General features: G+C 42.2%; 1 protein-coding gene across 1 annotated transcript in view; it reads right to left on the bottom strand.

The window, feature by feature from the left end:
• The window catches only part of col19a1 (collagen, type XIX, alpha 1), a gene marked incomplete at its 3' end in the record, with an annotated part of 238,354 nt that overhangs the window by 138,552 nt on the left and 73,277 nt on the right, over positions 1-26,525 (bottom strand). The window contains exons 13-16 of the mRNA XM_083775052.1: positions 23,824-23,877; positions 12,804-12,839; positions 6,374-6,403; positions 4,130-4,174 (exon numbers count right to left, since the gene is read on the bottom strand). Coding sequence (XP_083631178.1) covers positions 4,130-4,174; positions 6,374-6,403; positions 12,804-12,839; positions 23,824-23,877 — 165 coding nt within the window. The remainder of the gene's footprint in view (positions 1-4,129; positions 4,175-6,373; positions 6,404-12,803; positions 12,840-23,823; positions 23,878-26,525) is intronic.

The raw sequence follows: 26,525 nt of genomic DNA, 5'->3' as shown, positions 1-26,525 counted from the left end.
GTTCTGGCACTGCACTAAACTAACATCATATTGGCAAAGTATATTTAAATCACTGTCAGACATTGTTGGAAGACCTTTTGACCCGGATCCACTGACAGCAGTTCTGGGGGTCAGGGGGCCCGGGGTCTACTTTCCAATATAACATGGTAAAATATGTGACTCTACTGGCTCGCAGACTGATACTGTTGAATTGGAAACAAGCACAGGTTCCCACTCACACTACACTTATGAAAGATGTTATGCACTACTTGCAATTGGAAAAGATAAAGTTTGAATTGAGAGGGAGTGAAGATAGATTTTACCAGACATGGCAACCCTTCATTGACCATTTTAATAGGTGCACGCTAACCCCTCCTACACAATAGATAACATATTAGAAAATTGGAAAGAAAAGAAAAAAAAGGAACTGAGTATTTTTTCTTTATTTTATTTTTTCTCATTTAAAAAGAAATGTCTGTAATTCAGTTAATTTACAACAACGTGTTGGGAAAGTTTGAGAGCAAGAGTGTCTGTCCTGTTGTCTTTGTTTTGTTTGTCTGTTCACATTTGTCATTGTTTAACTGTTTTGTTTTTTCGTGTTTATCACATTTATATATCTTTTTTATTATGTATTGTATGTGGAATTTACATTACCTGTCATTATCTTTCATTTTATATAACTGAATAACTCATTATCATTGTCAAGGATATTCTGAAGTTGTCATATACAAAAAATGCCTAATAAAAACAGTATTAAAAAAAAAAGAGCGCCACCTGTTAGTGGCTTCCCATCTACTTTCACCAGCAAAAATGAATAAATCAGCAATGAGTCCAATATAAATGTAAAATAACAAGTAAGACGCGCAAACGCGGGAAGCAAACGCAGCTCGTAAATTGCAATAACAACAATTAGAATAAATTACGTACTATTTTTTTCTTTTTAGTTAGTAATTTTTTAAAGTTTTCTACTGTGTGTGTGTGTGTGTGTGTGTGTGTGTGTGTGTGTGTGTGTGTGAGTGAGTGAGTGAGTGAGTGAGTGAGTGAGTGAGTGAGTGAGTGAGTGTGTGTGTGTGTGTGTGTGTGTGTGTTTGTGTGCGCTACAGCTGCGCCCTCTGGTGGCGGGCGGGTGGTGTCACAGCAGGACAGACAAACAAGACGGACACACAGACAGACATGATCTGCAGGGTCTCATAGTTAGTGCTCATTGCGTTCGCAATAATGTAATATATCAGTATCGGAATCGGTATCGGCTGATATGACACGGCTGATAATCAGAGATGGGATATCGGTCATAATTTCAATATTGTGCATCTCTTAATTCTTTTGAATGGCCATAATGATGACCAGAGCTATTGGGAGAAAGCCAGTTCCAACACTGAACGAAGAACTAATATTCAATAAAGCGATCATAACCACAGGAACAATGCGGAAGGTGACCAAAGGTTCCAAACAATACAAACACGACTACAGTATATACAGTAGTACAGAGATGTACTGTAATCCTCATAATGGCTGTTGATGAAAGCATGCATGATAAGTGAGCCCCGTAATGCGTTCAGCAGCCGCTCTCAAAGGAACCCCCAGGGGGTCCCTGAGGGGGGTTCAAAGGATCTCCAGCTAAATTAATATCAATATCAAATGGACCCTTACAAGGTCTAGTGTATAGAACTTTTGGTTCAACTTGTTTGGTTCTGTGAGTTCTGGGGGTCCACATCCCCCGAACCACTGCCTTTGATGACAAGAAACAACAACATTCTTCCCGTGGGGTTCATCTTATATCAGTCTGCTGAAATGCAACCTCGTTAAAACAGTACAACACTACTTGAAAGGTAAAAAGTCCCACTCTGTGTTGTTGTGTTTTGAGAGAGAGAGAGAGAGAGAGAGAGAGAGAGAGAGAGAGAGAGAGAGAGAGAGAGAGAGAGAGAGAGAGAGAGAGAGAGAGAGAGAGAGAGAGAGACAAATGCATTCCCATTGGAGCATTTTCTTAGAGCATTCTTGCATTTTGCTAATTTAAGAAAACACAGCAACCCCTTCAAATCAACCTTTCTCTCCTAAACTGTAAAATTAATTAATTCAAGTTTTAATTAAACTCATTTTCAGTGTCATTGAGTAATACAATATCATATAAAAGTAACATCACAATATCAACATCAGAAGATCAGGAAAAGGAAGACAAAGGGTATACATATGAATAACATAGGTTACAAAGGGTATACATATGAATAACATAGGTTACAAATAGAAGCAAAGACACATTTCTGTCTGTGTGCTCACCAAAGGTTTTAAAGCGACTCAGGGGTACCAATGTGGTCAATTGTAATGTAGTTCATGCATGTCATTCCATGTATTAGGGCCACAGAAGCCAAAAGCAGATCTACCAAGTTCAGAGTTAACTTTTGGTACCTTGAATTTGGGGAAATGAATTGATCTGGTGTGGTAGGGTGGTAGGATGACACAGACCTATAGGCCTGCGGCCGTAATATAGGGTTCCCATTTCAGAAATGATGAGACGTGTTTAGGACAGGGGTGGGCAACTGGCGGCCCGGGGGCCACATGCGGCCCCCACCTTCACTTAATGCGGCCCGCAGGTTAATATCAGAATACTGATATATTATTGATTTCAGCTATTACAATTCCAAACATGCAAACATGACCCGCTTTAATTATACTTAGTATTATGACTAGTATACCTAACGACAACATGAATGTTATTGTCTTTATGTGTCCAATATATTTGAAAGTTTGTAAAGTTATAACTAAAACTAAATGCATTTTAAAATCAATAAAAAGGTTACTTTCAGGACTCTAATAAAAAAAAAAAACGATAATTCAGTATTTCAGTAGATCTACAAGCTCAAAACGTGTCGCAGCGCGACGCGTTTTGAGCTTGTAGATCAGCTATTTTTGCTACGACAGTAATATGCACTGCGGCCCTCTGGAGTGAGTGTGGAAATATAGTGGCCCTCTCCATCGTCAAAGTTGCCCACCCCTGGTTTAGGACAATCTCCAAGCATGGCTTTATACCAGAACAGGTGCCAATGCAGTTGTCGTAGACAAACTATTCTACATCTGCCATATAGATCACATGGACACAACGCTTGGCTCATCAAAGAGATTGAGATAGGCTTGGGCCGTGGCTCAGCGGTCCAGGCACCGTGGCTGGTATAAGCCAGCGTGTCGCAAGTCGAGTTACTCAATATAGTTGTACATGCCCAAATTTGTGCATGTACAACTTCCTGGTCTGAATTGCGCATGTTTCTTTCCTTCCAGGGAGCAGCATGGAGTCCACCGTACGGTCTTCGCTTCCTAACCTTATTTAATTAACCTTGGTCTACTTACTCTCACTGGCAAATAAAGGCAAAAAAAAGGCCCCAAAAAATACATTTTTGGGGGACAGGATTTTTCAACAACCAATAACAACAGCATGAGAGAGAGAGATTATCAAACACAAATATCAGATATTCTACATTTCCCAAAAGGAAATACATGTACAGTATTTAATTTCCAACCAAATCCCCCCCACCGGGCCATGACAAATGAGCAGGGGGGTATCAAAGTCAGAGGCATGGACTTCCCCTCCATTCGAACCCAGTCTAAACGAAGGCCATTACATTCAGGGCCCCATTTTTGGGAAACCGACTCTTTATAAATCCACCGCCGAGCTGCTGCTACAGTCAGAGATGATTAATTTAAATGGGGGGGGGTGTAATATTTCACTTGTTCAGGCATGAAAGTTGCGTTTTTTGCCCCCACAAATCTCGCCGGCCGGCCTTTCAGGAAACCGTACACTTTACCAACCACAGCCGCCTGGTGGGAGGGAGGGACCACGTGCGCTGCCACTCACCCGCTCAGTGTGTGCGTGACCCCGTTGGGCAGCCCGTGAGCCCATTATTAATTGTCATACAATTAGCATTCCCCCTCTGCCGTTCCAGGGTCTGACACTGACCTCTCCACCGCCATAAAACTGTCTGTGCACCCCTCACCCCCCATCCCCGAGCAGCAACAACAAGCCCCTCAGCTGCTGTTCGGCCCGTCCCCCAAGCAGGGGAGGACCTCTCGGTTCGAGAACAATACTTGTGAGCCCCAGAATGGACCAGGGGCCACACACACACACACACACAGCAAGACAAAATGGCTCCTGTTCACTCACCCTTTTGCCTTCTTTGCCTGCCTTCCCCGGCGTTCCCGCTTCTCCCTGGAGGGGGGGGGGGAATTAAAAAACTTCAGTGCACTGTGCCTACACATGTTGCGACCGCAAGTCGCAACATGTGTAGACACAATGCAAGGAATAAATGCATTCGCCATGTATCCGAAGGAATTCTGATCCATCATTTTTAGATTTCTCCAGTTTAATCCTGAGTTTAAGTTTTGTTGTGTTCAAGATCTGATTTTAGGCATGTTTAAGCCTCCAGGAAAATCCGTGTTGAGGTTCTTAATCCACTGTTTTTCATTAAAACGTCTTTGTCCTACTGTCCAGTTGGGATTGTGTTGAAGTCCAGCGCATTTTAGAGCTTCAATGCCATGAGCCATGAAATGTTGCACAAACCTTGTGGTTGTCTTTTTTCCATTGTTAATATTGTATCTTTGTTGTCCCAGCCTTGTACCTATTGTTTTGCCCGTTTCTCCGACATATTGTAAACCACATTTGTCACATGTGATTCTCCCTGGAGGGGGGGGGGGGGGGGAGATGCGTCGCGGAGAGTTAGGTGGTTCTAACATCGTTAGGGACCGACCGTAGGAAACGAGTTTAACGGCTTGTTGCCTGTAAAAGTGGTAGCCGACAGATGTTCAAGCCACATGTTCCACAGTATGGAGACAAAATGGACCAGGGAAGATTAAGGCAAACCGTTGAGTCGACAACGACACTTTGTGTGCTCTCTGAGACCAGACAACGTTTATGTTGTAGCAGGGGAAAGTGTTGCGCTATAGGTTTAATATATTGAGATATTGAGTATTTTAATTTCATTGTTCTACTCCGCTGATTATAAGGTCCCATTAGTGTGTCAGATACATATATATTTGTGTGCTCGTTTCAGAATGTCTGAATGGATGGTCGACAATATGATGATGAAAATGACAAAATATATAATATTAATAATAATCGTAATATAAACTAGAAAAGTCACAATTTTGAAAATGTGTGGTGTGTCTCTTCTGCCCTTTAAGGGAATTCATGTCTTTATAAACGATTGTAAAGCCAATTAGCTACTACAACAGCCAATTAATTAGCTAACGTATGCAAAGCTTACGGCCAATCACAGCGGAAGTTAGATCACTCCGGAACAGCCAATTAGCTGCTACAAACGTTATGCAAAAGCTCGGCCAATCACAGCGATTCGATTATTCGATTACTCCGAGTGTGCACTAATAATAATAATAAAATAAATGCTTGGGAGCACATTCCCATTTTATTATTTATTAAGTAAAAATCACACCTGTGTGAAGTGAGGGGCGCTCTTATCATATTAAAATGATTAGGTGATGTAATGATGATGTAAAACAAAAAGGTGTCAAAACAAACATTAAATTATCTTTATTGTAAATGGGATTTCATGTTCGTGACTAAGCAAACATTAATTTCTCTTCATTGTCAATTATGGCGTTTTTTAAAACAATCATTGACCTAAAAACAAACATTAAACCTGTATATAGGAGCTAGCGCCCCTCAAAAAGTAATTACACCAGAAACCAAACGAAAACAACTTGCCGTTTGATAAAGAAATAACAAGTTTGAGGTACGAGTATGTTTCGTGTTTTAGAGTTAAATTGGTCCTTAACATGGTTTAACTGTCTCCTCTGGCACCAGTCAAAACCCTGTGGTTGAAGAATACTGACATTATGAATTTCAGGCAAAAATACCTGCCACTTTATTTCTTTACCTACCCTTCTATGTTTAAACTAATTGCATTACTAAAATCTGAAAAACTAAAAGTAATTTATAAATTGGGTGCTTTTCTGAAAAATGTTCTCCCACTGTATAAATAGGGAAAGCCTTACGATATGTCTATGTATATCGTGTAATCTGTAATGTATTGTATACTTTCGATTGTATACTTTTATGAATCTGTGCTCCAAACCATGTGATGTGATCATGGTCGTGAGTTAACCCATTCTGACCGGGCACCCATTTTGGTGTCAGCATCATGTTATGCTTTAGCTATTGAAAAATAGCAGATCTACAAGCTCATATCGCGCCACCGAGTGGCGCGATACGAGCTTGTAGGTCTGCTATTTTTTCTTTTATCGAAGAACGACTGACATTTTTAGACCAGTGTGTGTCCAGTGGAAAACTCGTATGAATCTGATCTCAGGTCAGACTGGGTTAAATAAATGATGATGATGATGATGATGATGATGATGATGATGATGAAAAAATATTAATGTTTTAATGTACCTGATCTCCCTTGAGACATTCTCGCTCCACCTAAAAAAGTAAAAACACAAAGATTGTGATTGCTGTAGGTACAAAATGCTCATCTAAATTATAATAAAATAAAAACACAAAGATTGTGATTGCTGTAGGTACAAAATGCTCATCTAAATGCACATGCACAGTCAACTGAACCAGCTGTAAACAGTAGGGATGTGAAATGTATCGCAGCCCTCCATGCGTCCATCTTTAGGTGGTGATTAAACGTCATTGATTTGGAACGTTATAACTGATTGCTTATTCTTAACACAGAACATAAAGCGTGGGTGTCTACTGTCTGTCTACCCACTATCCAGTGAATCTGTTCCTCCTCTACAATTAGTACTTTACTTTGTTTATTTATTCTCAACCTCTGGGCCGGGAGCCTCAGGGGGTCCCCACATGATTATTTTTTTCCCCAATGGCCACGTTGTTAAATTTTAAGAAAGAGGCCAAAAATTTTAAAATAGCCTATCAACAAAAGCTTGTAGCTTGTATTAAATATGATTAGTGTGGGGGGTCCCCAGTTCAAAATGGTGTGGGGGGTCCCCAGTTCAAAATGGTGTGGGGGTCCCCAGTTCAAATATGATTAGTGTGGGGGTCCCCATTTCAAGTATGATTAGTGTGGGGGGTCCCCAGTTCAAAATGGTGTGGGGGTCAACAGTTCAAAATTATTAGTGTGGGGGGTCCCCAGTTCAAAATGGTGTGGGGGTCCCCAGTTCAAATATGATTATTTTAGGGTGTCCCCAGTTCAAATATGATTAGTGTGGGGGGTCCCCAGTTCAAATATGATTAGTGTGGGGGGTCCCCAGTTAAAATATGATTAGTGTGGGGGGTCCCCAGTTCAAAATGATTAGTGTGGGGGGTCCCCAGTTCAAAATGATTAGTGTGGGGGGTCCCCAGTTCAAAATGGTGTGGGGGTCAACAGTTCAAAATTATTAGTGTGGGGGGTCCCCAGTTCAAATATGATTATTTTAGGGTGTCCCCAGTTCAAATATGATTAGTGTGGGGGGTCCCCAGTTCAAAATGATTAGTGTGGGGGGGTCCCCAGTTCAAAATGATTAGTGGGGGGGGGGGGGGGGGTCCCCAGTTCAAAATAATTATTTTATTAATAAATTGCCATGCCAAAAACATAATCCCATTGAATTGAACGGCAGTGAAATTAGAATCAGAGTTGAATGTAACTGCTGTGTGAGGTCAGGAACCCTTAATAAACACTCTGCTCAGCTGTCATGAGGTGGCCCATCCTTGGCCTCAAGGACCTCCAGTGTCGTTAAGGTCAAGTTATTACAACTCCTCGGACACCTTGCCGGCCACTAGCGACAAAAGACAGACCGTCTGTATGTCTGTCTGCAGGGCCACACAAGGCATGGGCACGCACGCACACACACACGCACGCACACATGCACCACTTCCACGCACGCATGCGCGCACCACTTCTCAGCTTTCAAATACAAGCCAAATATCATGTTGGCATCCGACGGTCAAATAATCTCAACTTCTTAGAAACAGCCGAGAATAGACATTCATGCCATTGTTATGGAACATGAAAGACAGAGGCCTCTTTCAAAGTTAAGAAGAAGAGGAGGTAAAAACAAATCAGCTGTTTAATACCTTAGGGCTGACAGCCGTAAAACATATTCACAGCAATGCCTATAAACAAGATTGAGAGCCATGACCTGTGACACCCTAAATAAAACTCTAACTAAAATCAGCCTCAATCTTCTGATAGTGTTTTAGGTGATAAATCAATTCTTATTGTTCGGGGCGCTACATCACTCGCTGGCTCCGTAAGCAGAGAAGGCTTGACCTTGGGTTACAAACGAAAAACCATAAAATCCAAACTATACGGAAACAATCGCTGACATTCTGTGCTCACCATCGCCACAATGTTCACTGGCTGCGTTGCAATGTTCACTGGCTGCGTTGCAATGTTCACTGGCTGCGTTGCAATGTTCACTGGCTGCGTTGCAATGTTCACTGGCTGCGTTGTGAGAGAAGTTTGGTCGAAGCAGACACGGCCGTGCTTGCACCTCGCGCGGGCGGGCGGCTACTACAGATGTCTGTCGTTTTGCTTGTCCTTATTAAATGTAAAATTAGCATGAGTGAATAGCTTGACGGATGGTGGCTGCACGCCAAGCGTACAGTAAGCTTTTGTGTGTATGACATAAAAGGGGCAGGCCACGAGCGATGGGGCACAGTGTTAGTATCACTCCGGTGCTGATTAAAAGCGGCAGGTGGATCCCCTCATGATGCGTAGATAATTAGCTAACCACCCACAGTATACCTTTAACCCATTCTGACCTGAGATCAGATTCATAACGAGGTTTCCACCGGACACACACTGGTCTGATGAACCCATTCTGACCTGAGATCAGATTCTAAAAATGTCAGTCGCTCTTCAATTTTTTCAAAAATAGCAGACCTACAAGCTCGTATCGCGCCACTCGGTGGCGCGATATGAGCTTGTAGATCTGCTATTTTTAAATAGCTAAAGCATGACATGATGCCGACACCAAAATGGGTGCCCGTTCAGAATGGGTTAATCTGCACTGCTTGTCAACTCCCCTGCTACAACGCCATGGCGGGATATATGTGTATATATATATGTGTATATATATACTGTATGCGTCACTACTGCATGCGTTAAGTATGTAAATATATACTGTATACAAGTGTGCTTGGCATTTATATGGAAGAGTCCATAAAGGTGCAGGTGTGTGTGTGTGTGTAATGTGTATGTATTTCTAGGTTATGCTCACGTTCCCCTGGGCTTACATTAAACAGCAGTACAGCGGAAGGCAGCTATAGTGCCATAACCAGCCCAATTATAACATCAGGATGCAAATATAAGGCATGGATATAGCTAGGATACCTCCAGGTATACTGCAGGATTAGGATGCAGAACACACGGTAGGACGCCTCCAGGTATATGAGATCAGAGTGGATGAATCAGGGTAAGTTACTTCCAGGTAGAACATCAAAACGTACACACAGTACGGTAGCATGGAGATACCCTCCAGGGGTTCAATAAATGCACGCCGTCTCCTGCGGTGGTTCTCAACCTTTTCCCGTGGAAAGAAATCCCAAAGGAATGTACGGCCCACCCACCTGGCTATACGTGGGCCGTATGCATTCTCAGTGCTTTTTTATTTGATCCTGTTAAGACCACCTGAGGCCGGTTCTACAAAATGACTACTAAATCAGTAGTTCTTCTCACACTCTCAAGATAAAAGATGTTCACAAATAGCAGATGTACAAGCTCGCAGTGCAGCACAAAGTGGCGCGCTGTGAGCTTGTACGTCTGCCAAAATGTAAAACGACGGATGCTTTGCCGGTTTTAGCGGGTTAATAATCAATCAGACGACTGTGCTCAATGGAACTATAACACAATACACGTATTATTGGCCTCACAATGAAAACACAGGAGAAGAGGAAGCCATGAAAATGGAGACAGCGAGGAAAAGAAACCAAGCTGTGTGTGTGTGTGTGTGTGTGTGTGTGTGTGTGTGTGTGTGTGTGTGTGTGTGTGTGTGTGTGTGTGTGTGTGTGTGTGTGTGTGTTCGAGCAGCACCGCAGTTCTGTGACTCACCAGCCATCTCCTATACCTGTCACCTTCCATCCTCACCCCCCACTGAGCACATGGACGCCTCCCCCCAGCCTCCCCCCGCCTCCCCCCCGACAGGCGGCTCCTTTGTGTCTCCATCTACCCGTGTCTGTTACGGCGTGTTTGATCCCCTCGTTTCAACGACTCCAAGGCAACGTTTAGCGTGAGACTTAAAACCGTTGCTCACCTTAAGCTGGATTTAACCCATTCTGACCGACCGGGCACCCATTTTGGTGTCAGCATCATGTTATGCTTTAGCTATTTAAAAATAGCAGATCTACAAGCTCATATCGCGCCACCGAGTGGCGCGATACGAGCTTGTAGGTCTGCTATTTTTGAAAAATCGAAGAGCGACTGACATTTTTAGAATCTGATCTCAGGTCAGAATGGGTTAATCAGACCAGTGTGTGTCCAGCGGAAACCTCGTATGAATCTGATCTCAGGTCAGAATGGGTTAAGGCTGTGTGGCCACCGAACCGAAGCCTTTCATCCGTGCTGAAAACACAAGGCTCTGCTGCGCACACTAGAAAACATATGTTGCGCTCCGGAAAAAAGAAAAGAAAATTGCGTTGGTACGTATACGGCAGGGTTCCCCAATTAATTTTCCTCAAGGGCCATATTTTGACTAGCGTACCAGGCTGGGGGCCGAGTCTGCACGTGCGAGGTCGAGGTCTTGCCCTGAAAATTCATTTTCAGGGCAAGACCCCATTTGAAAAGGATGCCCAGTTTGACATGCATAGGCTACTGACCCCCATTTAATGCCATTTATATCTGGGACCCTTAAAAAAAACAAAAAAAAAAACATTTTTTTTTTTTTTTTTTTTTAATTCTTTCATGGGCCACAAGGGGGCGCTCTGTGGGCCGCAAATGGCCCGCGGGCCGCCTATTGGGGAACCCTGGTATACGGTCACGCATCTGTGTCAGAAGCGTGGCAAGGCGTCAAACACACACATGTCCCCGTGCCATCTCGCCATGCAGGTTTTAAGGTAGTAATACAAGTAAGACGCGCAAACGCGTGAAGCGAACGCAGCTCGTGTGTGTGTGGTTGTGTGTGTGTGTGTGTGTGTGTGTGCTACAGCTGCGCCCTCTGGTGGCGGGCCGGTGGTGTAACAGCGTGACACACACACACACACACAGACATTCAGCCCTTGCTGTCATAGTAAGTGGCTCACTGCGTTCGCAACTATGTGTTATGATTAGTCTAGTGTACTTGAACTTGAGATACAGTGTATACTTGATATGTATTGTGTACTGCCTGATCTGTAGCATACTTTATAGTTAGGCTACGAGAGACATCTCGGTGACAGCAAGGTCAGCCTTGCTGCAGTAGGCATGTTATTATGTCTCATATCTTGTTGTCACGTCATTATGATCCAGCTCTATATATGTTCCTGTTTGTGTAATAAACTTTAGTGAACCTTTAGAGTGATACTGTCTCGTGTCGCGTTATTGTTCTCCCGGGCCCGCCGCCGCAGTCGCCGTACCGAAGGAATACTTCAACTGGATTATCACACACCACCCAGAACCACACACCACCCAGAACCACACACTACCCGTCTGTCAGAACCACACACCACCCAGAACCACACACTACCTGTCTGTCAGAACCACACACCACCCAGCCTGCACACACTACCTGTCTGTCAGAACCACACACCACCCAGCCTGCACACACTACCCGTCTGTCAGAACCACACACCACCCAGCCTGCACACACTACCCGTCTGTCAGAACCACACACCACCCAGCCTGCACACACTACCCGTCTGTCAGAACCACACACCACCCAGCCTGCACACACTACCTGTCTGTCAGAACCACACACCACCCAGCCTGCACACACTACCTGTCTGTCAGAACCACACACCACCCAGCCTGCACACACTACCTGTCTGTCAGAACCACACACCACCCAGCCTGCACACACTACCTGTCTGTCAGAACCACACACCACCCAGCCTGCACACACTACCCGTCTGTCAGAACCAGACGAGGGTCCAGTATTTAGAGATTACAGCACTATGTACCCATCTTGCTTCTCAAAATCCAACCCCACGTCCAAGTCGTGAGAGGCAGTAAAAAAAAAAGTACAGGATTGCAGCCTGAAGTACGTATGGCGGGTGGATGGCCAACAGGGCCGTTAGGGTAGCCATGAAGGCCTGCCTGGATCCACCAGGAAACATGCTGACCAACGGGGCCCGGGTAAAGCTAGGTGGACCAATCATTCGCTTAATAGTGGATTGGAAACATATGATTACAGAGACATTCATGAATTCACTTCACAATCTACCTTATCACAAATTCTGTCAACATTACAATCAAATTTCCATTATCTCGAACTATGGCTTTCTGCTAATAAACTAATCAACAAAACAAAAACAAACTGTATGCTTTTCGGGACTAATCAGAACCTTGCATCCAAAACCAAAAATCAAACCTACAGTACAATAATATCACTTGTCTTGAGTCGGTATGCGACGGCAATAGGCATAGAGTTGATCACGTCAAATACCTCAGTGTATGGCTTGATTCTTAACTCTCATTCAAATGTCACATTGATAACATTGTTAGGAAAATAAACTATAGCGCTGGTGACCTCTACCGTAACAGGAAATGCTTCACATTTACATTCAGAAAGAAACTGGTTCTCCCACTCATATTACCCATCATGGACTATATGCTGATGTTGTTTACCAGACTGCACCTAAAAATAACCTTCTTCCACTCAATACCGCTTTTCCAACACATTTTTGGAACAAATTATAGCATTGAAGAAGACAAATAAATCATGTGAAAGTGTCGACTTACAGTCACTCCTTGAGCTCCAGTCTGACCCACATCACCCTGTGAGGAAACAATGGAATAAAGATATTAATCAAAAAGTGTTTTAAAATCCATTAAGACCTGGAACGCATCTGTGTCACTTTAGCGCTTAACCACATTAACCATTATTTAGACTTTAGCTGTTGAAAAATAGCAGATCTACAAGCTTGTAAGCGTGGCGCAGAGTGCCGTGCTTGTAGATCTGCTATTTTGGAAAGATTGTCTAAATGTGGCGCAAATCTTTAAATATCTATTCTTTCACAGCAAATGTTTTAACTCATATCTTTGCTTCTAGGGGGGGGGGGGGGGGGTCCCTGGAACATCAGGTTTTCAGATGGGGGTCCGGTGGCCAAATACAGATAATTATGGGGGTCCTTCACAAGAAACATGAAGGTTTGAGAACCACAAGACACAGGATTTAAAAGACATTTTGTAGAAGCTGGTCTCAGGTATCAATGGGTTAAACAACACACATGATTTCAGAGCCATATCTGAACATCCTGTTCAAATATATGTATTATATTTATTAAAAAAACTAAATCTATGGTTAGTGATGTTCCACCAGAGTGAGATCCACATCTTTTGTACCATGCAGATTCAAAAGCTATGTGGGGAAAGAACTTGTTTTAATACTCTGCTGCAGTGTTGATTTTGTAGATTAAAACTATGACTAAACTACGGTAACTAAAAATAAACATATCAGATGACTAAAACTGAATAGAATGACTGAAACTAGAAATCAAACACTGCTGCAACTCCTGCAAGCCTTAGGTTGTTTAGTCTATCGTTAACGTCAACTATCAGTTAGTCGAGTTAGGCTCCATTTACAGTACCCATGTTTGTTTGTTTGTTTGTTTTGCTATTTCAGTTGTCGAGAAGGTTGAGAAATGTAAGAATGCATTTATTATTGATGTCTCTGCTACCAGCCCCCCCCCACACACACACACACACACACACACACACACACACACACACACACACACACACTCACAAAATGGGAATTGTCAGATACATATGTCCCTTTTGACAGGGTACGTAAAAAAAAAAATACATGTTCATGACGTATCTTCAGATTTGTCAATAAAAACATCAGTCAATCAATGTTAAAATGTCACGGTTTCACCATGTACAGTACAGGAGTACTTCCTCCCCCGACGTCGAAAATCTACTTGTAAGTCAAGTCGGAGAACATATTGAGTGTATCACGAAATGAAGCCTTTTTACCTTCATGTCAGACAAAGGACAGGCGGTGGTGGGGCTGATGCAATTAATCGTGACAGGCCTTAATCCATTCTGACCTGAGATCAGATTCATACCAGGTTTCCACTGGACAACACACTGGTCTGATGAACCCATTCTGACCTGAGATCAGATTCTAAAAAAATGTCAGTCGTTCTTCGATTTTTCAAAAATAGCAGACCTACAAGCTCGTATCGCGCCACTCGGTGGCGCGATATGAGCTTGTAGATCTGCTATTTTTAAATAGCTAAAGCATAACATGATGCCAACACCAAAATGGGTGCCCGGTCAGAATGGGTTAAAACAAAGACAGGCTCGTGATATGCTGTGATGTGAAAGCTGTAGCATTAAACACCGAGGTAGGAGTACATTGTTTGGAGAATGTGACACACAGTATAATACAGCCCGTCATGAAAAGTGAAGGGGAAATAATGGAATGAAGTGGATGAACGACCATCACAAACGCGCTTGACTGTCTTTTTGCTATTTTGGATCAAAACACCGCCCGCTATTCTTTCTTTCCCCAAATCTTTCCCGCACTTGTATTGTGCATTATTCGCGCTTTAAATATAATATTATAACGGCTTTAAATCGTGTAAAAGAATGAGTCGCAAAATCTCTGGACTTTGCGATTGGCAGTACCCAGTTTATCCGACGTGGATGAAAAGAAGAGAGCTGCATGTAGTTCACAGTCGTTTTGTTGTCTAAATGAATGTTACACCTAAAATATGCCTGCTATGGGATATTCCGGAGCCTCATTACTTTAACCCATTTTGGGGCGGGAACCCCTTTCGGTGTTTCAAACATTACGTTATGCTTTAGCTATTTAAAAATAGCAGATCTACAAGCTCATAGCGAGCTTGTAGGTCTGCTATTTTTTTAAAGTCGTGAAAATGTGGCGCAAATCTTTGAATATATATTTCAGAACGAACATTTTTAACTAAAATATTTGCTTCTGGGGGGGGGGTCCCTGGAACAACATATTCTGAGATGGGAGTCCGTGGCCCAATAGAAATAATTCTGGGGGTCCTTGACATGAAAAAGGTTGAGCACCACTGACACATAGAAACATGGGTTTTTCAGATTTGGAAGCCTTTCTTTTATCGACCTCAGTCCAAAATGGGTTAACGTCTTCCAAATCTGCCTTCTCTCTGTCAGTTTCAATAAAAAACAAAGGCTCCTCTCTCCTTGCCTCCCACTCTCTCTTCCACCTCCCGTCCGGAAAATAGGATGAAATATCCTGTGATGCTCCGTAGTCTTCACAGACACGCACTGAGCTCATTATAACTTCAAGGCTGGCAGACAGTGCACCGCACCTACAATTATACAGCCAGCTCCACCGAAAACGACAACAACAAAAACCTCCAATAAGTGAAGGGGGTGAAAACGGATAGCGAACAGGAGATACAGCAACTAATTAACTAGGGAAAGGTTTCAACACAAGGCACGGCAAAATAATGTGATGGAATGGAATGGAAGGAGAGCTCGGAAAAAAAAGATTTACAGAAAATACAAAATAAAAATGAATCTAATTTAAAAAAAGAAATCGCTGAATAGGAGGTTACAACAAAGAGATGTGGATGTTTGGCGTCAAACTTCTCCATTGCGCACTACTGCCAAGCGAAAATCTCCCAGAAATTGGTTCTGTATGATTATGCCTTATGGATACTGAATTCTGACATTCTGTCAAACATGATTATATGAATGCAAATGTTTTGGCTTTAATCCTAAATACAATTTTGAAGACACTTTTCAATCTGCAGATAAGACATGTACAAATGCCCCTATATGCTTTTACTTTTGATGGATATAACATCAAAAGTGCGAGCGTCACTTAGACGACACTCAACATCTTACCTATAGCTATAACTACGACGGAGATAAGAGCCCAATTTAGTCGACTGACGTGTTTGGAGTGGCAATCAGTACACGGCACTTCAGACCAAATGGACAGGGAGTTTGACGAGTCTGAGATTGCAGCTCATGCAAGTTAAGCATATTCCTCAAAGCAAAAAATAAATATATATTATCCCATTCTGTACTGGGAACCCATTTTGGTGTCGGCATCATGTCGTGCTTTAGCTATTGAAAAATAGCAGATCTACAAGCTCATATCGCGCCACCGAGTGGCGCGATATGAGCTTGTAGGTCTGCTATTTTTGAAAAATTGAAGAACGACTGACATTTTTAGAATCTGATCTCAGGTCAGAATGGGTTAATCAGACCAGTGTGTGTCCAGTGGAAACCTCGTATGAATCTGATCTCAGGTCAGAATGGGTTAAATATGGTTCCACAAAGATCATACGTGTTATAAGCAGCATGATCTTGTGCACCCCGTTACGCATGACTTAGGCATCATCACTCACTTTCTCTCCTTTGGGCCCATCTGGACCAATAGGCCCGGGTTCACCTTTCAAACCCTGGAGGGAAAAACAACATCACCTGCTGGAGTTTTTTTTCCATTGATTTGGATTTGATCGATTGGTTTGGTTGCCGTTGTGAATAGAATAATTGTCCCTGCAGCATACCCAATGAAAGCATAGCGTTTCTAGGAAAAGGCCACCAGAACAGTCCACTCAGTGGACTGTCAAACACACCTGTATGCAGGAGAATACACAGTAATGCTGTCAGTGTTGATTAAGCTATTTGTATGGCAGAGAGTCCATGAGGGTCTGCGTAGTACTTTGTACACTCTCGGGAGTGTTGAATTCAAAATCTGAATTTTACTGTGTATATAGTGTCAACAAACACGCAACGCTAAAGAGCAGACCACACCAAGAATGGGAACTATAAGGATAACTACAGCATGATGTTCTGTAAACATGTTGTACTTGAGCGATATGTTGAACATGACCCTTCAGATTAATTACTACGACTTACTGTCGTTGGCGTTATGGTTATGGTGTGGTCTCCGCCATCCACTTGAAACAATATATTTATAGTTATCATTCTTGGAGCGGACGGCCCTTTTAAAGGCGTAGTGAAACGGAAATGGTGGGCAGTTTATTTTGAAGTTTCAGACGGTTTCAACTTGAAACACCGCTCTGAAGTTTCTGAACCGAGTGTCGCATCCCTTCAGGCGATGGGACGGTAGCTAGGGTATGCTATACCAGGACGCATGGCGTGTGTTTGTTTACAAGTCAGATAGTCGACCAGCTGTACCAGTTTACTGTTATGTGGCTTATTTCTACCCTATAATGCTTTCAGATACATATTTTAGCGTGAGGATTACGTTGAAACCGAGTAATGCACTGTCTGGATGTCATCTCGAATGGGAATAAAAACGGAGGATTTATGTAATTAGTAGCAGCTGTGTTGGATAGTGTTGGACAGATGCTCAGATATGGGGAATTAAACACAATACACATAAGGTATGCTCATATGATGACCACGGATGTGGTCTAAAAGTGTGAAAAACATACTTTTCATTTCACTACGCCTTTAATGATGCAACAACCAGCTCAACAAGCCCCCCCCGATGCCCCTTGGTTTGAGTCAAAAGGCCTGAGAGTGTCGTCACCTTCAGCAGGGCCGAGTGGGAAGGATTGTGAGCCCGGCCCTGCAGGGCATCGCCTCGGTGGTGAGAAGTGAAAGGCGGACAGACGGACAGCTGAGATAAAGACTGAGGATGAATGGCTCCACCAGTGATAGCTGATGAATGACGCTTGACACATTATTGACAGGCTAAATTTGCAGCCCGCCTTGTTAGGTGTGACATATTTGGGCCAGGAGCAGCAGCAGCAGCAGCATCTCTTTGAAATAGGGTAAGAGTGACCAGGACGGATGGGGATAGGGAGGGGGAGGGGGGGGGTCAGTTAAATGGCTCAAAAAATACAATTTGTCATGGTTAAGTGTGGAGTTGAAGAGGCTATTAATAGAGAATTACATCTGCAGAAGAAACTACCTACCCTTATTACATTAAGTCCGCGGCAGCGCCAGAGACGTGACAAATTACTGGCTCTTCTCCGCGAGTCTCCTCTCGAGGCTTATCATTCATAACATGCATTGGCCATGACAATTCTTGCAGGTCTCTAACGAGGATGTCTCCTTGAGGTGCGTTCATTCAGACTCTAATTTAAATATTCCCCTCGGTTCGTCCCGTTTCTGCTGCGCCAGGTCACGCCGCAACCCGTTCGCGGCGCTCGCACAACTTCTCGTCTTTGCGTTGACTTTGTATGTAATCGCGCCGCTCTAACCGTCCAAGTCTGAACGCACCTGAGATCAGATTCATACGAGGTTTCCACTGGACACACACTGGTCTGATGAACCCATTCTGACCTGAGATCAGATTTTAAAAAATGTCAGTCGTTCTTCGATTTTTCAAAAATAGCAGACCTACAAGCTCGTATCGCGCCACCGAGTGGCGCGATACGAGCTTGTAGATCTGCTATTTTTCAATAGCTAAAGCATAACATGATGCTAACACCAAAATGGGTACCCGATCAGAATGGGTTAATAGTTCTACTGATTAGCTGAATGATACATGTGTAAAAAGACAATTCTCGAGAGTACCGGGAGAAAAATAAATAAATCTCGTTTGAATTTATTTCCAAATCTGTACAAGAAATTACCAAGTGGGTAGGCCTTAGCACGACAACATCCATGAACAACGCTAAAACATGATAATATCAATATAAACCTGAAAGTCTGCAGAGCGTAATCTATCTACAAGCTTGCTTGTGAGCTTGTAGATCTGTTAGTTTTGACTTGAGGGACAAATGAACAATACTAAATTAACACGTCAACATTAGTTTGACGATACTGGATTCAACTACAGCATGTATTCAATGCAGTCAGCACCAGCTAAAGATCTGGTCAGTTAATACACCTTTTCGATTAAAGAACAACAATTTAATTGTCATTAAATTTACCCCCAGTTGAGAAATAATTCTCTTTTTAAGGAAGGACAATAAGACAAATCAATCTCCTAGCTATATTGTGCTCTCGAGGCATTTTACAAGACAAGTTACAACAACAATGCATTAAAGTTATCGCTGTCGCTGTATATGTGAATACCAAGAAACATAATCTGCCAGACAATTAGAAGATGATGAGTACTAATTGGGCCTCAAATCACCATAATTTAATAACCAATTAACATTGCATTGCACTGAAGACTTATTATTTTTAAATTAACTTTGGAAATCGGTCACAGATTAATCAACACTACGGCAATTATCCATACCGTCTTGAGCTGATTATTATTGGAGTACAGTGTAAATAACTTAGTCTGAACCAGAGTCAGAAATAGAATGCACTCTTTAGTTTAGAGTGAAGCCAATTTTATTCTACATAACAAAAACAACAAGGAAAATATGCCATTGGGCAAAGGCTGCAGAAATGCAGTTTTCCCACCTCTGAATTCAGTTTGTTTTATATAACGTGGTTCCAGAACAAAGCTTTGGCAAATACAATATCCTTCAAGCAACGTCTCCTGTATATGTAAAAGAAAAGCACTGAACTATCACTGAACTAGGACAACTAGGTATATTGTTTATGTTGGGCAGAAACCCTGTATCTCCATATTTCAACGTTTCCCTAAATGAACGCATTACCTTGTCATGCTACAGTATCACACAAAAGTGTCAAACCATTGTTTTACCTTTGAACATGTTTGAGACATGAAAGTGGTCAAGTGTGTCTGTGCTGGGTTGTATTAATAATATTAAACTAATGAGAGATATTAAGAGCTTGTGACAGAATCATAATTTCACATAGGACCCATTTGAACACAGCTTCTTTTTTCACAGTGTTTGTCATTCAGTGCAGGGTTGCCAACTTTTCCGCTTGTCAAAACGCAGGGCTTTCCATTCAACTGTGCTTCTTTTGTTGTACAGGAGAGATGTAAACTGATAGGCTGAATATTAAAGAAATCCAGCAGTCTTTTTTTTACTTGATCATTTTGAGAGACGATTTAGCCTGTCAGGAGAACTGTGATGCTGATTTTGTTGAATTGCTGCTTTAACCCATTCTGACCTGAGATCAGATTCATACGAGGTTTTCCACCAGACACACACTGGTCTGATGACCCCATTCTGACCTGAGATCAGATTCTAAAAATGTCAGTCGTTCTTCGATTTTTTTCAAAACTAGCAGACCTACAAGCTCGTATCGCGCCACTCGGTGGCGCGATATGAGCTTGTAGATCTGCTATTTTTCAATAGATAAAGCATAACATGATGCCAACACCAAAATGGGTGCCCGTTCAGAATGGATTAATGAGCCTACCACTGCACCATTAATAAAATAAAATAAAACACCTGTCGACAGCCAAACAACAACAACATGGGAAAGTCATCATTTTGAAATGCACAAGGGGGCGATGGGGGCCGAATCACTTGAAATTGAACCTGAAATTCCAAGTCTTTTTGAATTTCCTTTGTCTTAGACATTACAAGTTCCTGCTGAAAGTTTCTTATAAATCCCTTTATGGATTATTGCCTTCTGTTTTTATTTTACGTTCGACCTTCGAGAACATAACCCACTTAAAGACCCAGCGATGCTGCCTCCTGCTAACAGAATTAGCCTCATCGCATGGGTCCAAACACAGCGTTCTGTGGCAACGCAGGGAGAGACAGAGCAGGGAAACTGGCTTGCTAACGCCACGGTACTCACAGAAAATAATTATAAAAGGTGCTCATTGGATTCTTCAGGGAAGAAACTTTTCAGACCTTTCCAGACAAACACATTTTAATGCTTCTATAAAGAATCCTCAAATCCTCGATTTTTCAAAAATAGCAGACCTACAAGCTCGTAGCGCGCCACTCGGTGGCGCGCTACGAGCTTGTAGATCTGCTATTTTTCAATAGCTAAAGCATAACGCTAAGACCAAAATGGGTTAAACCCTACTGTATATACGTCGTCGACAAGTGTCACACTGCAGGGAACATTAACTTTGGAAATCATCACAGATTAAAGGGATTAAAAAAAAGGTTTTGGAATTGTTCTTATTTTTTTTAGGTTTTCTAATCTCAATTGCACCCAAAAAACATGAACTTTTAACATTCAGTAGATTTTCTGTGATCTGGGGTTTTCTGGCTCAAACAGGTGCTCTGATTTGCCGGCAGTAAGTGATGTAAGACCCTGCAAATCCCATATGTGTCAATGGGATTTGCCAGCAGATGTCACTGTTTTCACTGTGTTGCCTGTTTTCATTGTAGCTCAAAAGGCTTCCAAACCCCAAAGAAAACTTCAGACCACAGAAAATCCACTGAATGTTCAAAGTTCAGGTTTTTTGGGTGTAATTGAGGTCATAAAACCTAAAAGAAAAAAGATAAATAAAAATAAATGAAAATGAATGTCATAAAACCTTTAATCATGAGACCGACTGAAGGAGTGCTCAGAGCTTGGAATCACAATCAACTGTAAATCATAATAATATAGACTATAATCTATTAGTCTATACTTGGTCTGCTCTTTTTTTCCCCTTCTACGGCAGATGTACAAACTTACGAGCTTGAACGAGCTTGTAGTTTGGCAATGTTCGACCAATGTTCACCTATTAAGTAGGGACACTAGGGTTTACGTGGTTAAATGTGCCTCAAAGAACCATTAATTAACTTTGATCGAAAACTAGGGCCGGGACTAATTACGATTAATTAACTACAGAAAAATTAATGCATTAAAAAAATTAACGCATTTTAATCGCACTATTCTTTTCACCGCGGAACGTTGTCACTGGACAGTGACAGTGTCAGTGTCCGTGTCCTCTTCAGACAATAACACCACCAGAAACCGCAGACAGTTCACCAGACTGGGGGAAGCCGCTGAGATCACTTTGCTTGTCCCCGTGGATTGGAAATAGGATTTAAAAGGCTTTAAAAACTTATGTATTCACTATTCATTGATTCACTAGTATACCAAAATCCATTTGAAAAAATTGCTTTCTCACTGTTCTCGGGTCAAATAATGATATGCGATTAAAATGCGATTAATCTAGATTAATTAATCGCAAAGCCTCTGATTAATTAGATAATTTTTTTTAATCGAGTCCCAGCTCTATCGAAAACATATCCCCCTAGAATGTGCATATGAGGACATGCACATCCAAGAAACATTCACTAAATAAAAACATTGCTTTTAGTAGGGCGATATAGCCTTTTAAAGAGCCATTTAAAAACCATTGTCTTTCTGTATGGATTGTTTTGGAGCTGTGGTGGGGCTTTGTGTATAGCGAGGGAAAGGGATAGTTAGGACAAGGGGAGGGAACGGGGGAGAGGGAGAAGGCTGGTGTCTGCCTGGGCGTCTGTCTCCTCCTGCAGCATGGGGTCAGAACGCTGTGGGGAGCTGTGTACACTTGCCTGCTAATTACACACACCACTGTGTCTCGTCACTCCTACCGCGCTGGGCCCACAAGACAATCTGGCAACTCCCCAGCACAAGGCAACTAAAGCAAGCGAATAAACACAAGCCAGGGAAGCACACAGGGTGTACAAATGCAGACTAATTATGTTTACTTATGGCTTTTTTTTCTCCCCTTTGTTTCTTTTTTTACTAAAGCAAGAACAGCTGCTGGTCATAGCCAGTTGTTTTTGACAGAGAGACAGAACAGATGCAAAAAGGGGAGGACGTTTTGAGGGATTGCAGGGTTTTTAATTATATTATCGCCCGCAAATTAACTTGGCATGACAAGGAGGAGCAGGGTTTTTATATTATCGCCCGCAAATGAACTTGGCATGACAAGGAGGAGCAAGTCCGAATTGAAATGTGAAGTCAAAGTGAGCATTCCAAATGTTCTGCTTGGAAAGTGTTGATACACTGAATGGCCAAGTCTTTAAATCTCCCGTGGAACAGGATCTCCCAGTAACACAGATATCTTGAGTGCCGGCCTACGGATGCCAGGGAGGTTACGGCGAGAAATGCCTTTTGTGACTTTCCATTTGCTCAGCGATACACCGCCATATACAGTATGGGCTAAAGCTCACCACCGCACCGACACCATCTTTGGGGGGGAAAAAACACATCTTATAACCCATTTTGACCTGAGATCAGTTTTCTAAAAATGTCTTCTACATCCTGACAGTTTTCTGAAAAAGCTATGTTTCTATGTCAGTCGTTCTTCGATTTTTCCAAAAATAGCAGACCTACAAGCTCGTAGCGCGCCACTCGGTAGCGCGCTACGAGCTTGTAGATCTGTTATTTTTCAATAGCTAAAAGCACAACATAATGCTAACACCAAAAGGGATTCCCGCCCAGAATGCGATAAACATCCTTATCTCTCCTTGAAACTCCTGAATATAATTTATAAAAAGTTAATCTAAATAAGAGAGGAAGGTGTTGGCAGATTTCAAACATAGATTTGCCCCAGATGGCACTTTTTTTTTAAAGACCACCCCGTGGACTCTGCGGTGCAGGACGGAGTAAAATGCAGGCCTTTATGACATTTACTCTACAAACGGAGCATCATGTAATCACATGTGGTAACTTGATTTACCATCAGAATGCCACGGAGTGGGGCTCGGGGCCCGCAGTCCCGCAGGACTTATATCTGCAAGATGATACCGGCTCACATGCTCATACATCGAATTCTCTCCTCTCAGGTGTCTACTCAATCCTTAAATAACATACTAGCTGTAAAAAAAGACTATGAGCTAATATTAGTGAGAGGTGGGGTGGACGGGTGCGGGGGGGATGGGGGGGGGGGGATGGGGGGAGGTAGAAAAGTCCTCTGAACATGAAATAGGCCAACCTACATCAGCATGCAAGGAGATTTATGCAACTTAACATCCTTTGCTGTGTTTACAATCAAAGAGGAAGAGGAACCTACATTTATTCCCGGCGTTCCCTCTTCACCGGGCTCTCCAGTTGCTCCTTTTGCACCCTATGAGTAAAATATACAAGCAAGAATTACAAGGAATGCCCGCGAGGTATACCAGTAAACAGTAAACATACAGTAAACTGTATGTTTAACGCTCTTATATTTACAGTGCTGGAAACTAAGTACATGTACTCAGTACTCAAGTACTGTGCTAAAGTACAATGTTGCCGTACGTTTTCTTTTTAATTTATTTTATGCTTTAGCTATTGAAAAATAGCAGATCTACAAGCTCATAGCGCGCCACTGAGTGGCGCGCTATGAGCTTATAGGTCTGCTATTTTTTTTTTAAATCAAAGAACGACTGACATAGAAACATAGCTTTTTCAGAAAACTGTCAGGATGTAGAAGACATTTTTTTTAAATCTGATCTCAGGTCAAAATGGGTTAACTTATGCTTGTGTATTTGTGAGGCAAATACTAATTGGATTCCACTAAAATTATTTGTCAGTTTTAGTTACTGAATTAGAATATAAAACATCCCATAACCAATTAAGACATTTTTTTATACTTCAGCTATTAAAAAAATAATTACTTTGGTACTGTAAGTATATTTTAAATGCCAATACTTTTGCACTTTTACTCAGTTCAAATTGTTAACGTCAATGTATTGCTATTGTGGTACTGTTACTTTTACTTAACCCATTCTGACCGGGCACCCATTTTGGTGTTAGCATCATGTTATGCTTTAGCTATTTAAAAATAGCAGATCTACAAGCTCATATCGCGCCACCGAGTGGCACGATACAAGCTTGTAGGTCTGCTATTTTTTGAAAAATCGAAGAACGACTGACATTTTTTTAATCTGATCTCAGGTCAGAATGGGTTCATCAGACACAGTGTGTGTCCAGTGGAAACCTCGTTATGAATCTGATCTCAGGTCAGAATGGGTTAACTAGAGCGGTGCCCGTTGGAGCCTCTGCAGCGCTGCCCGTTGGGCACTGGCCCCACCCAGTATGTCTGTGTCCCTTTTATGCCCATATACGGAGTTATTTTTCAGGCATGCCCAAATATGGAGTCTATGCAGACATCAGAATGATGTCAGAACAGGCCAGCTCCATATATGGACACACTGGGCAGGGGTGAGGAATTTGAAGTTGGTTTGGGCGAACTGTTCTTGAGTTACGTTGATTACAACAGCGCACACACACACACACACACACGCGCACGCGCACGCGCACGCGCACACGCACACGCACACGCACACACACACAGTTATCGGTAGATTAAAAAGGGGGGAGAAAAGTACATCTTCCACCACTGCATATTTATAGCCTCCTTCATACAGTAGCTTATGTTAAACCTTAACGCATTCTGACCGGGCACCCATTTTGGTGTCAGCATCATGTTATGCTTTAGCTATTGAAAAATAGCAGATCTACAAGCTCATATCGCGCCACCGAGTGGCGCGATACGAGCTTGTAGGTCTGCCATTTTTTTTTAATCGAAGAACGACTGACATTTTTAGAATCTGATCTCAGGTCAGAATGGGTTCGTCAGACCAGTGTGTGTCCAGTGGAAAACCTCATATGAATCTGATCTCAGGTCAGAATGGGTTAATTGATGCAAAACTGAAAGAGATACTGTGGGGACACTATATTCATTTCACTGACTAGGCTACAATCTTTTCCCGAAATAAGACAATTAGGGCTGAAATGGAGCCGCGCTGTGACGCTTCACACCATTTGATGAGCGTACGCCAGCAATGCCAGCATGTCAGCCAGAAACCTGGCAAAGCGGGCCTGCATTCATTGTGCCATCGGCAGTGTGACTGAGGACACAGGATCAGCGTCGTCGAGTGGAAACCTTGTATGTCCAAAACTGTTGAGGCAATTCATACTCCAGTTTTAGGTGATGAGGTGACCACCGAAAACCTACAACATGGCGTCACGCCGCGGTGGTAAGCGACTCAGCGCTCACATGAATGAACACATCTCTCCCTTTTGCCTAACCATGGTTTCGGTGGTCACCTTATCACATACAACTGGAGTATGAATAGGCCTTTACTTTAGAGAAAAGGAAACTAAAGGTAAAGGTAGCAAGTGACATTTTTGAAACGGATAGTATTTTTTCTGAAAATGCATTTTCTGTTTAACCCTCTAAGACCCAGCGTTGCTTTTTAGCAACAATTTTATTTAATTTAATTACTATATATCTTTTTTTTCCTGTTCTTTTTTCACCTAAACGTCATCAGTGATGTTCATTGCAATGCCATTTCAATGCCATTGGTCATGATATTTGCATATAAATACCCCCCACAGAGGCTGAAATTCACACAAATTAAAAATGTCTGGACATTTTGAACATTTTTTTAACCTAAGACTTTTGACCTTTACCCTAATAAAAGTAGGTACAATAATTGTAATATATGTTTTTTTGTGATCATTAGAATGTCTAGAACATGTTTTATTCATTATTGTGAAAGATATCCCCCAAATGTAAATTATGAATTCATTATATTATTATATAATTATTATAAATTTCCCATCAAACTATATTTTAACATGTTTTAGTGTCAGTCCTAGTAGTACAAAGTAGTAGTAAGGTTGAAATCTATTTTTTGCAAGTAGAAATTAATGCGGGTGTTAGAGGGTTAATAAAGAGCTGGAGAGACATGGAGACACCCTTTACTGAACAAACACTCATATAGCAAT

This window comes from Protomyctophum parallelum, assembly GCF_964188405.1.
Source record: "Protomyctophum parallelum genome assembly, chromosome: 10".
NCBI classification, from domain to species: Eukaryota; Metazoa; Chordata; class Actinopteri; order Myctophiformes; family Myctophidae; genus Protomyctophum; species Protomyctophum parallelum.
This window is presented reverse-complemented; position numbering and strand designations above follow the sequence as displayed.